The 14155-nt window shown below is 44.5% G+C and overlaps 1 protein-coding gene across 1 annotated transcript in view; it reads right to left on the bottom strand.

Annotated features, from left to right (window-relative positions):
- The window catches only part of LOC138467192 (osteocalcin 2-like), a 267263-nt gene that overhangs the window by 47241 nt on the left and 205867 nt on the right, over nucleotides 1-14155 (bottom strand). Inside the window, exons 10-14 of the mRNA XM_069607247.1 lie at nucleotides 11098-11160; nucleotides 10871-10894; nucleotides 10647-10673; nucleotides 9665-9688; nucleotides 9441-9467 (exon numbers count right to left, since the gene is read on the bottom strand). Coding sequence (XP_069463348.1) covers nucleotides 9441-9467; nucleotides 9665-9688; nucleotides 10647-10673; nucleotides 10871-10894; nucleotides 11098-11160 — 165 coding nt within the window. The remainder of the gene's footprint in view (nucleotides 1-9440; nucleotides 9468-9664; nucleotides 9689-10646; nucleotides 10674-10870; nucleotides 10895-11097; nucleotides 11161-14155) is intronic.

Below are 14155 nucleotides of genomic sequence, written 5' to 3'. Positions count from 1 at the left end.
ATTCCGACCCTAGCGGACATGTACCTAACGCCATCAGGCATGGCGTAATGTACCATTCCGCCATGGCGAGAAGTACGGCATCGCGAATCAACCGTAAACGGCCCCACTGAGTGCCTGTACACCGCTCCCTGCCCACAAAGTACAACTCCCCGTAGGTGCAATGAAGCCACAATGCAACCATTGAAATGTACAAGTCACCCATGCATGCCAACGAACAAAAGAAACACAAGAGGGGCCAATGGGAGCTGCAGGGCACAGATGGCACGAATACAGAAGCCATCCCAATGGACATGACCACAGTCCCCCACCAAGAAACGCACGCAAACACAGGCACCTGTGACCAGCAATATTCCGAAAATCACATCATTCCACCAGTCCACCTGGCTGACCGGCATCTGTTACACAAAACCCAATCCCCCGCCCCTGAGCATGACAACATTCAAACTGTCATATTGGCAGCCCCCATCCCTGACCTCACTGGGCTTCGTAGGCAAACGCGCCCAGCACAGTACCACGCAACTAAACCCCGAAGCTGGAACCCAATGCAGATCTCCTCACAATACATCGCCCCCCAAATAGGCATATGCCACATCACTTGCAAAGAAAAACGCTACACGGGCCAAATCAGAATAGAAATTTTATGCACATCAAAATCACCAAGCCCATACAGCCATCAGGCCATGAACTCCAAAACACTAATCACCATTGTGGGCTGCTTCCGCAAGAAATGACCAGCCACTACCTGTGTGTCGCCCTGTTCCCCCATGGTACACAGAGCCACATTCACGTACGAAAAGGCAACATGGAAGCGCACAGAACCGCAGGGACGTCCCAATGGGGAGGCACTAGTCCAGCTGAAAGGCCGAAATGTTGCTCCGAGCCACCAGTACTGCGTAAGGGCATGTGGGCCATTGGCGATCGTCCCATAAGATCGTAATGCTGCTCCACTGATTAACACGAAGCAGCAGGTGTCGGGAGTAAAATCCATCTGCAGGAGTGGCATACAGATGGCAGTGGCAAAAGGGGAGGAGATACCTGTCAACCAAAAGAAAAGAAAAAGAACAGAATGGCCATCAGAACTACATTCCAACAACTCACTTCAATGATCACACGAAATCCACAGCCATATGCATGCTAGCCCACTCAAAAGGATCATCACCACCCCAAAACCACTTGCGACTCATAACCATCTATGTCGAGGTGCAAACACCATCACAAACGAGTGTACCTGTGCATGCGTCTGTCAAAACAGATTCCATCAGATGGGAATGTCAACGTGCATGGACACAAGTGTCTGAGGGCGCCTCGAGACAGGGAGGGCTCAACAAGGCCAGATGGACGATGGTCCCACTATGGCAGCCCTGCATCACATAGCGTAGGGGAGGCGGATAGATCCCAAGAAGCCCTGTACATGGCAAACTCTGTATCAAATCACCTGCCCATGCATCCATCCATCATTCCCTCATCCCGGGATCAAAATGCCTGAATAATTACTCACATAACATTAGAAACATCCATTGAGTCTGTGCGTTATGCAGCCTGCTAAATCCACAGTGCCCCAGCCCGTAATTCCAGTGTTGTGAAGTAACATGTATTTGGGAACGGACGGCCTCATCGCCCACGTAGCTATTGCGCATCCCAAACTATTCATATCAATCATTGCTCCCTCGCCATGGGCCCTGTCTCAAGGACATAGAACAATAGAACGTTATATTTGCAGTCAGACCTGTGGGCATCTCCTCGCCGCTAGCTGGAAACCGAAAGCGCCGCCCTTCGAATTCCTCATTTGCAACATCACGTCGAAAAGGCATCTGTGGCCGTTTGAAATCACTAATTATTCCATCGAGTGCGGCTGTGTGTGAAAATGGCAACTGCCTTCACCCACGAATGGGACGCCCCGCCCGTCGTTGCAACTCGGTACAGTGATGCATGAGGGCCCACCGTTACTCGAGTACTACGTTCCACTGACCCCTCACAAGTCTGTTCGCGACTGCACAGATAGTATGTGAAACAATGGGACCACAGCAGAATGAACATATCAACCAATCTTACACGGCCATCGGGTACAAATACATGATTGCAATAGCAAGATACAATTCCCCGAATTGCAGCGTTGTGCGCGGGACGTGCTCGGCCAAAGGGGAGAGCAGTTTGCACAGGTGGAATCAATCACCACAGGTGGAGGCCATACAGCCTGAAAACACATAAATTGCACAGCCAGTCTCCTCCCACAACCACACCGAAATGCTACCGGCAGGACTCGCGATGTTGGCCCTGGGGGACCTGATAGCACTGCAAGTGCTCCGACTCCAAGAAGAAGACGAACACCAACTACAACCAGCCGCACGGAGGAGACGCAGGAGGAGGAGGAGGCCAAGGCAGGGCCAGCAAGGCCCACCAGCACAGCCACTACCACCACGCAGGCAGCCCGCAATACCACGCCTCCGAGCACATCCGTTCAACCTCACTGATGAGCAGATCCACACCCTCTACCGTCTGGACCGGGACACCATAGCCGCCATTGTGGACATGACACAGGCTGACCTTGTCAGCATGATAGATAGCCCAACCGCCATCCCACCCCTACTGAAGGTGGTGTCTGTACTACACTTCCTGGCCACAGGCACCTACCAGCACACAGTCGGACAGTTGCATGGCATTTCTCAGCCACTGTTCTCACGGACACTATTGCAAGTGCTCGATGCCCTCCTGCAGCACGCAGACGACTACATCTCTCTACCACGCTCGGAGCAGGAAATAACCAACACAAAAGTGGGATTCCATGCACTTGCCGGCATACCGGGTTGCATTGGTGCCATCGACTGCACCCATGTTGAATTGGTCGTCCCACATGCCATGGAGGCCCAGTACCGCAACCGCAAACAATTTCATTCCCTGAATGTACAGATGGTGTGTGACTCCAACAGGATCATTACACATTGTTGTGCCCGATTCCCTGGATCAACCCATGATTCTATGGTCTTGAGGAACTCTACAATACCACGCTACATGGAGCGACACGCAGGGAACAGATCCTGGCTACTCGGTGAGTCTCATTACATGCATGATGATGTGGGGTATGTGAATTGGCAATGACCTGCCAGGAAGGGGGGGTCGGGTGTGCGTACGTATCAATGGCATTCCACATCATACGTTTCTCGTCCACATACAGGTGATGCTGGATATCCACTGAAGAGATGGCTCCTCACACCAGTCCGGAACCCACGGGACCAGCATGAGGAGGACTACAACCATGCCCACTCACGTACCCGTGTAGTCATTGAACAGGCATTCGGCCTACTGAAGACTCGTTTCCGCTGCCTCAGCAGGTCTGGCGGGGCACTCCTGTACCGCCATGAGAAGGTTGCAAAGATGGTGATGGCATGTGTCATGCTCCACAACATGTGCGTACGTAGAAATGTGCCCATGCCCCCTGACGCAGAACTGCAAGCACCTGATGATGGTCATGATGAGGGTGGGGATGTGGCAGCACCTCATGGAGTCTGCGAGGCACCGGAGGCCCGTGACATTCGTCAGCATCTCATTGATGTATGCTTCTAGCACTCACGCCTGGTGGCTGATACATGGACACGGGACTCGTGGCACTGCGTGTGTCTGGGACATGCACAATATGGACTGTACGCCTATGATGGCCTAGTACACAAAGATCAATGTCCACACTTCTCATTGGTTGATCGTGCACTTTTTATGGCATATGTGATATCATGTTGAACACCCTATCGACCCGCCACCCAAGTGAGCCCAACACACCCCCTCCACCCTCCTACCTCCCCCCCGAACACCAGTGTCCAAAGATGCTCATTGTCAGTGGGCTGTCGCTATTGCATGCCCCCTCTGCGGGTATCAGGGGCACCCCTGCCTGTGGAGCGCAGGTTCCTTCCAGATCTACGTTGGGGGCTGCCCTGGACGGAACTTGCAACGGATGATGTGTCTGCCTGCTCACGTCCATGCATGTCCCTAAGGGTTTGCGAGAGCTCAGTGAGCACACGGCGCACTGTGGCAAGTTCGGCACATACGTCTTTGGACGTCGCATGCAGTTCCCCCCTCAGGCTCTCGGTGCTTCTCTCAATTTGTGCCCTTAGCGTCTCTGTACCTCTCTCCATTTCTGCCCTAAGTGTCTCAGTTGATGTTTCTATGTCTGCCTTAGTGCCCCCACATTCATCGGCATGGTCCTTGAGGAGTGTGGCCAGTTGCTGCTGTTGTTCGATCAACTGGTCGAGGGACTGTTGCCTGGGCCATGGCCATTTGCGGGGGTGTCACAGAGGGGCTGTTGTCCTCATGTTGCCTTGCCACAGGGCTTGTGGGGGATGGCCAGTCGTCGTCTTGTGGGTGCCCCTGCGTGGTATCCTCATGTTGTACGGGATGGGACAGACAGGGGGATTGGGACAGGTCATGGATGGATCTGACTTCGGCATCCCCGTTTTCTGTGTCCGAGCATGCTGCCATCAATGGGGTGTCACCTATGGTGCTGCTGCCACCAGAGGCAGTGCCTTCTGTGGCATCCATTGGGGGGACCTGTGGTGGTGGTGTTGTGGGCATGCTGGCTGCTGGGGTGCCTGTTGATGTTCCCTCCTCTGTGCTGCCACCTGATTTGTGCTGCTGCCGTGTCTTGATGCGTGCAGCTGAGGTGGAGGGTCTCTGGCCGTTGGTCTTGGCCCTCTTTGCAGGTGTGCTGGTAGGGGTGTCCTGTAGCTCGTCGTTTGGATCGGACCCTGTGGTGGAGTAAAGGAGGGCGAGGGTTATTGATGGGTCTGTGGGAATTGGAATGGCATTGTATCACATGCTTTGGGGTGGTACCTGAGGGTGATTTGGGTCGGGGCCTTGGAGGTGCTTTGATTTGTGTGTGGAGTGAGGGTGCAGTTGTTTGGCAGCCTGCAGTTAGGGTGTGCCTGCTGCACGTGTAGTGCGTGTATTAGGGGTTTTTAATTATTTATGTATTTATTGTGGGTTTTAACGTGCGCTATCAGGCCGATGTGTGTGGACGTTCTCCTGGACATGTGTTTCTGTTGCACTATGTGGACGCATGGTACTTCACATGGATGGACTGTGTGGATTTGGCATTCTTTTATCTGGCCCACCTACCTGAATCTTCGGATGTCTGCACTCCTTTCTCCATCCCTCCGACTCCCTCTATGCTCTCCATTCCGATGGTGGAGGCACAGATTTCTTCCCAGGGGGTCAACTTGATGGGTGATTCAGGACCTCCCCCGGTGGCTGTGGCAATGTTGCGGTTGGCAGAGAGTATGCTGCGGACGCGTATCCGCAGGTCGTCCCATCGCTTGCGGCATTGCTGTGGGGTGCGGGGTGCGGTCCCCACCGCACTTACCCGCTGTGCCACCAGAGCCCATATGGCCTTCTTGTTTGCAAGTGCCGTCCTGGTCATTTGCGTGGAGAAGACGACGGCAGCATTCTCCTGGAGGGTCTCTGTTGGCACGGTGAGTTCCTCACGGGAGAAGTGGACCTGCCGCTTGCGGTCGCACGCTTTCTTCGCTACTTTTCCCATTTTTCTTGGTTTCGCTAGGGTGGTTGACGGGTTGGGGTGTGTTTCAGGGTAGTGATTTTAGTGGTTGTGTGGTTTTAGTGTTTTTATAGGTGTACGCCGGGATGTTTCCCGTTCCGGGCCCATGTTTTAACTTCCGTTTCCGTATATTTCCGGTCACCGTACTTTCCGGTAGGCGCACACTGCGGTGACCGCTAAGAGGGGTGGCGGTATTGCACCTAGGGCGCCGTACGGCGGCGGTGTGGGCCGTTTTGGGGTCATTTCCGCCATCGCGGACTTTGCACTTCGTGCCGTGGCGTGGTGCTCGTGCCCGATGGGTCGGAATGGGCCGCACTTTGCTCCTTCGTGCAATGGCGGAAACGCTATTTACGCTGTGGCGCTCCGGTCAGTCGCTTTCCGCCAGGGTCGTAATGAGGGCCACTGTGATTAACCTTTTAACTAACATCGGTTTTCCCTCCAGTGCCAAGGCCCTTTTTGGTGATTTTGGTATTTCGCCATTCAATGCCTTCTAACGTTTTCTGTGTCATTAACTCCTTAAGTGCCAAGGACGAGCTATCACGGTCCTTGGCAACAGGGACGTAACCCAAGGACGAGATACCTTGCCCGTAGCACTTAAGGGGTTAAATGCACATAAGTCCCCATTAGACCGTGGCTTGTAGCACCCTTTTTTGTTTAGTAATATGTCCCAAATTGACACACATTTGGATTGGATACTGTGGATGCAGCTCTTGACGCAGAAATGGTATTTGATTCTGTTTCATGGGGTTTCCTCTTTGCTACTCTAAAAAGTTTCAGCTTTTGCCTCTATTTTCTTAGTTGTGTTCTAGAACATAATTCCTCTCCTTTATCTATAGTATGCATGAATGGTCTTCACTCTTCCCTCATATAATCAGACAGGGGTACCTGTCAAGAATATCCACTGTTCCCCATTTTTATTTGTCTTTTTTAATAAGGCCCTTGCAGACCTTCTTCATTATAAACACAAACACAGAGGTATAAACGTTGCAGGTTAGTCCAAAAATAATATCAGTATACACTGATGATGTCTATTATATGTTGGAACTCTGCACAGAATTCATGGCACCTATCAGCTGATGGTGAAACATATGGGATCTACCCCAGTTTCAGTGTAAACCAGTCAAAATCAGAGTTGTGTCTTCTTACGCTCACTGTAGTTTGACATAGAGATATGGGCAGTTTTCAGTGGGTTATTACTGTTATTTTTCACACATTGTTCAATCTAGCATGCTGATAGCTAGGAGATGAATAATGGAACATTGGACTGCCAAAGTCGCTCCTTTATATTACTGTTATGTTACTGTTTTCCGTCATACCTTAAATAAATCTTCAAAAAGAAGGAAAAACTAGGAGTTTGTGCACAGAGTAATGTGGTGCCAAAGTTCTACAAGAAGAACTCCAGAGTCATCTATAATTACAGTAGGATTGAGAATAAAATGAGAGGTGAGTTATCTTTCCCCTATTTCTCACGATTGCAATATTTTTGGGATTCACTGGGAGCTCTACATTTCCTTTAGAAAAAGACCTGTTTATTTATATCAATCTACAAGCTTCTTGAGAAAGGGATTCAAATGTGGAATTCCTTACTCTTGACGTGTATTAGCATAAATACCCACAGATAGCAGCTGGGAAAGGCCAGATGTATGTTTGTCTGATGCCGTCCTGCCCGTTTCACCTGTTATCAACCGCCAGATGGAGCTGTTGCCTTATGCATACAACAATAAGACTGCAAGTTCATCTTCCAGGTGAACAAAATGTGTATTTCAACAATGATAACATACAATTAGCTGCAGAAAAGTCCCAAGACAGGGATACGACTTTAGCAGCATACTACAAGTTACATAAACTAAGAAATTATATATATTTTAAAATAATATAAACAGAAATTCATTTGATTAAGCACGATTTCGCTAACAAAATAAATTACTTTTTTTCAATGTGCTAATGTATCATGTAAATATTCATTGTAAAATTTCTTGGTATGCATTATTTTATCAATGATATTCTTCATGTACATTTTAAACTTTATTTTATGATCTCATGTCTACTTCGCATCCTGTTGCATGCAAATTTTATCACTATGACATCCCTCAACGTTATATGTTTGAGTCCAAAACCCATAAGTGGAATCCAAGACAATGAGGATCAGATACAAAAATTGGCCGTATGTAATACGTTGAACTTTCAAAAGATTCTGTGAGATTTTGTTTGAGGTTAGTACTCCTCCATGTAAAAGGAGCAAGAGCCTTTCCAATAATCTTTTTTCTATTAGCATAAATTAAGTTAAAATACATCACATAATATATACACTCTGAACATTTCTTCCTTTACGCACATTAGCAGTGTACACAGGCTTTTCCAATAGTATATGAATATAAGAAAAAGGGAATCTACTGTGTGGCACAAGAAACTTATTGCTGTGGGAAGATATGAAGTTGAAACTTCATTTACTCCAATGGAAACGATGATTGCCAATGCTGAAAGACACCAATATTTGGCAAGGATCAATTAACACACTGAGACAGTAATACACCGAAGAACGCATGTGTACTAAAGAAGCTCTCAGCAAACATTCACGGAAAATATGGAGACAACCCAAAACATTTATTTGTTTTCATATAAAAGGACAAAATGTTGCCAAACTTGACTACAACACAACTCTCATTTCACAACTACATCAATGTACAGGTGTAATATAACCCATAGCTGTACTTAAGAATTCTATCTTCTATACACTTGTCAATATTTTACATAATCTTTATCATATGTATCATATGTAATCTATGTATATGCATTGCCTCAGCCTACTTCCTTTTGATAATGTAAATTAAAAATGATTAAAAAAAGTGAAATCAAGCATTCTTGTTGACATATCAGTGTAATCAATGTATTCTCCTTAGTACTCTCTTTCATCTTATTATCACATCTGGTCTTTTGAACAAATGTTCACTCATATGCTGGGCTGGTCATTCCTACCATAGCTCCTTCATTAAGGAGTCCCTCAAAACTCCAATCTTGCCCACTTCTTTTCCCAATTTACACTTCTCCACTTCAATCTTTTGTTATAATAAGGGTATTGGCTTCTTTTAGAACATTCCATGCTAGATTTCTCCTTATTCTAAGGGTTATATTAGTGGTTGTCCTTGTTTCCCAAGACATGGTAAACTTCTTTATTAATTCTTTATTCATTCCTATTCCTTCCAGTTGGTTCTATCCTAATGATTCTCAAACATGTATTCCCTTTGTTTCTTTAGTGAATCAGTTTAACTATATAATTGTAGCACCCTATTCATTTCTTCTCAATTCTAATAAAACTGCCTTTCTTATGTGCTTTTCAGCCCGTTGCGTCTCCATTCTGAATAACTATCAAATTGTGGCCAACCCTGCATGCTCTTTCGTCGTCTGATTGTAATTTGTGTGTCATATCAGACACAGTCCTCAGTGTCTCTCCTCATATCTCTCCAGCATCGAGGGCTGGAAGATTTCAGCAATCATATATCTGAAATATTTAGTCCTACTGTTCACTCCCAATGACATATCTTCCTACAGTGTCATGGACATCCGAACCCTCAATATATTCTACACAATTCAACTAGCTTTAAAAAAGTACATTAGTAACTTTAAGAATATCGCTGTGTCTGTTAGGGTAGTTCTTGCAGTTCTAATACAAATTTAAGGTAGAGGATGAACTGAGATAATGTGGAATAGCAGGCCCTGAGCATATCAGAGAGCACATTCTCATGAACTTTATTACCGATCTGAGCACCTGCTATGAAAATGAAAGTCTATAATATCTGCATACCTTTTAGTTTTGCAAAATTCTTAATACGCAGAAATTCAAACTCTAACAAAAGCTGTGATTTCACAAAACAATGTGGAGGAAAAACACATTTTACAGTACCTGTTTTCTGTCTGTGAAGCTGCGTCACTGTGTAACAAAATAGGAATATGTGCTCAAGCATTCAATGACATACTAATAGAATCAAAAGAACAATCGTATTGTTTATTAACACATGTGTATAAAGTCTTATGATGAGACATTAAAGGTTTAGTTTTGTGATTTTCAAATGGATGATGAAAGTTGTGTCTTTACAAATTATGAAGATGAAAAATGATTTTCTGTACCTTACGGTTTGCGTAGCTGCGTCCCTGTGTAACAAAATAAGAATATGTGGTCAAGCATTAAATGACATACTAATAGAGTAAAAAATACAATCACTCAAGGTGTTGTTTAGTAACACATGTGTATAAAGTCTTATGTTGAGACATGAAAAGTTATTTTTGGAATTTGCAAACAGAAATCCATGCTAGATTTCTCCTTATTCTAAGGGTTATATTAGTGGTTGTCCTTGTTTCCCAAGACATGGTAAACTTCTTTATTAATTCTTTATTCATTCCTATTCCTTCCAGTTGGTTCTATCCTAATGATTCTCAAACATGTATTCCCTTTGTTTCTTTAGTGAATCAGTTTAACTATATAATTGTAGCACCCTATTCATTTCTTCTCAATTCTAATAAAACTGCCTTTCTTATGTGCTTATCAGCCCGTTGCGTCTCCATTCTGAATAACTATCAAATTGTGGCCAACCCTGCATGCTCTTTCGTCGTCTGATTGTAATTTGTGTGTCATATCAGACACAGTCCTCAGTGTCTCTCCTCATATCTCTCCAGCATCGAGGGCTGGAAGATTTCAGCAATCATATATCTGAAATATTTAGTCCTACTGTTCACTCCCAATGACATATCTTCCTACAGTGTCATGGACATCCGAACCCTCAATATATTCTACACAATTCAACTAGCTTTAAAAAAGTACATTAGTAACTTTAAGAATATCGCTGTGTCTGTTAGGGTAGTTCTTGCAGTTCTAATACAAATTTAAGGTAGAGGATGAACTGAGATAATGTGGAATAGCAGGCCCTGAGCATATCAGAGAGCACATTCTCATGAACTTTATTACCGATCTGAGCACCTGCTATGAAAATGAAAGTCTATAATATCTGCAGACCTTTTAGTTTTGCAAAATTCTTAATACGCAGAAATTCAAACTCTAACAAAAGCTGTGATTTCACAAAACAATGTGGAGGAAAAACACATTTTACAGTACCTGTTTTCTGTCTGTGAAGCTGCGTCACTGTGTAACAAAATAGGAATATGTGCTCAAGCATTCAATGACATACTAATAGAATCAAAAGAACAATCATATTGTTTATTAACACATGTGTATAAAGTCTTATGATGAGACATTAAAGGTTTAGTTTTGTGATTTTCAAATGGATGATGAAAGTTGTGTCTTTACAAATTATGAAGATGAAAAATGATTTTCTGTACCTTACGGTTTGCGTAGCTGCGTCCCTGTGTAACAAAATAAGAATATGTGGTCAAGCATTAAATGACATACTAATAGAGTAAAAAATACAATCACTCAAGGTGTTGTTTAGTAACACATGTGTATAAAGTCTTATGTTGAGACATGAAAAGTTATTTTTGGAATTTGCAAACAGATGATGAAAGTTATATCTTTACAAATTATGAAGATAAAAAATTATTTTCTGTACCTCACGGATGCCGTTGACTCACTCTCACTGTGTAACAAAACAGATGCCGTTGCCTCACTCTCACTGTGTAACAAAAACATGCCAAATTACTTATTTAGAAGCATTTTCTACAAAGAGTGGTTTTACTTTATTGACATTACAATTATTATCATCACATGCTGAATACTGTGATAAATAGGCAATAAATATGTACATAATATTCCTATACACACATGCTAACATGTTGTTACTATGCCCTTGCTGTGCTTTCCCAAGGTACAAACACTTGCAGGTCATTACGATCGAGTGCACCAGAGAAAGAACAGCCCTATTCTACGGTCCACTCACAGTAAGAAGAGCCCAAACCATAATATGGAGCAGGTCAACTAGTGTGACTTTACCAATGGGGTTAGGGCCTTTTGAATATCAAGGAAGAGTAAGCATCATTTACAGAACCAAAGCTTTCATGATTTCTAACATCTGGTATTTTGAATTCTACTGAACCCTGTTTTGTAAGAATTTTGTGTAAATAACTCACATTTTGTTTGCAATCTTTTTCAAAAACAATATTTAGCAAACTTCTTCAGCAGAAATGAGGGCCCAGGTGTGGTCAATCAGAACATTACCACTTCCTTTCACAGTCCTTATAGTCTCAGGTGCATCCACAAACATGAGACAGGCAACCAACCAGCCTACAAACCGTTCCCATAAGAAATTAATGAAATGAATCCCTTCCCAGGATCTTAAAGGCAGGACTACGTCCCCCCTAAACTCCTGTGTTGTCTGTCTCTGCAGCCATGGTGACCGTCTTGAGGTTAAGGGATGTGGTAGTGGATTCATGATTTACTCTTGTGCTGTAATCTCTGGCTGGAAGAGGAGTCCTTTGGTAGCACTCATCTACCCTGGGCTCTGTGAGGTGGCGAGCCTTGGAGGAATCACACTAACTGTAAAGTATCTGGTAACGTGGGGGCCATTCTCCTCAGCTACATCCTTGTTAGTGTCTCCTCCCAGGTGTGGAGTTTAGACTGTCTGTGCCAGATGCCTTCAGCCTGATGTTGTATGAGACTGCTCATTTTGGAGTCAGGAAGAGACACACTAGTGTATAGTTGCCATGGCACTAGGCACTAACTGAGACCTCCTTGTGGAGTAGGTTGGTGTTACTAATCGATGGTACATAATGGATAAAAGTATTGCAAAATATCCCTGTAAATATTGATTACACCACTAACCCATTTAGACACATAGAGGAGGTTTAAGGCAGTGGTGGAATATTGTGTTGGGTTACATTTTTTATTTGTATGAGTTGTGCCTTATTTTATATTCTTAAACATTAATAAATGAATGAAGTATAACAAAAGAAGCATCACTTAAAGGAATATTGACCTTTTTCATGATATTCAGGTTGATGAGGTTTTTTAAAAAAAAATCAAACAATATTTTCACAGTTTTTTCCTTGATGATCTTCTTCTTATGAGTTTGTCAGAATCAATTTCTGAAATCAGCAACATAGTTGCGTGATATTGTGGTTGAGGTGTAAAAATCCATGACAATATGCCATTTCGTATGTTTCTGTTCTGATTGCTGGCTATTATTCCATTATACGTTCCCTTAGCGTACTTATGGTTTTGCATGCGTAGAGTAATGAACAAGGGTATAGGATTAAATATGCAATATATGTGTTTAAGCATGATAAATAGAAGTTTAAAGACATTGGTTTGCCCATTCCCAGTTAATGTTATTCTGATTCCTTGAGATGGTTGATGCACATTGAGCAGCTTAAACACAAGAATTTTCCCCTTTATTAAAATAATTTTTGTCCAGAATCTTGCTTAAAATAATTGGTTTCCATGTTCCTAGCTTCCAAACATTAAGCATGTTTATTAGCAAAAAGTAGACATTCTTTAACTATCCAAATCCTTTTGCATCTATTTGCAATCATGTCCATCATCGTGGGTAGAGATTTTAAAGGATAGTTCCGGGACTTTTTTTTTATTGTCCCTACGGGTCGGCCATGTGTTTGTAAGCATAAATCGGTAGATCGTAGGAAACTTTCCTATGGACCTTACCCGACTTTTCGCCCATTATCGCACTCGAAATCAGCCTCCATTTTGTGATAATCCTATCATTCCGCCGCATCGACCTGGCTCACCTGCCTTTGCGGCACTAAATCAAATCCCCCGCCCCTGAGCCTGACATCAGCAGACGCGTACTGCCCATTTCAAGCACGTCTCGTGTCAACAATCGCTGCGCCTCAGCTATTGACGTGTTGCCATGGAAATGGCAGGACGCCTCTTTCCCCAATAAGTATAAACAGACCGTTTCACAACATACAGCAGCAGATTTTCGATTCCATTCCTCTCTCTGTGTTACTTTGAGTATTCTGTGACTCGTTTCAGTGCTCTGGTCAGCTACCTTCGCCGCTTGTAGCCCGTGTGAACACCTGTACCATCTCTGTAAATTATTTTACTATCTTTACCGCACAATGGCCACAATAATGCCATATATGTACGAGCCCGAGTACACCGAGGAGGAACTACTGGAAAGGCAAGCACGCGAAAACGATGGGGATTCGGACGGCAGTTGGGAGGACCAGTCAACGGATGAAGAGCCTGGACCATGTCGCATGGACGGCGTCTCCACCTGGTGCACGTGCAATCGGTGCGAGCTAATGCCAACTGAGGAGGAGAACTGCTGCTGCCGTGAAAATTCCGGGTGCTTGGCCTACATTTCGGAAAGCGAGCAAAGTCTGCAGGAAGGCGAGCAAAGTCCGCAATGCATCACCGAGCTGCCAGAGTTCAGGGAAGCCTGCCTCTCACGGACAGTGTTGAGGATGATGATGGTGCTTATGCACGAACTTCGTGGCACTGTTCGTCCGCGTAATCCGAGTAACGAGTAAGTATACTCTGTTTCTGATGTCAGTGATGCCACCACTATTTCATGGTCGTCTCCCACATATAAAATTACATTTACATATCATTCGAACGCATGTAAATTGGTTCCATATAGTGCATTTTCTAGATATAATTTTTTTCTAAGGAAAATGACATGTGTTACCTGAATCGACATTGATAAGAAAGTT

Source organism: Ambystoma mexicanum, chromosome 4q (assembly GCF_040938575.1).
Source record: "Ambystoma mexicanum isolate Mex_15411 chromosome 4q, UKY_AmexF1_1, whole genome shotgun sequence".
Lineage (NCBI taxonomy): Eukaryota > Metazoa > Chordata > Amphibia > Caudata > Ambystomatidae > Ambystoma > Ambystoma mexicanum.
This window is presented reverse-complemented; position numbering and strand designations above follow the sequence as displayed.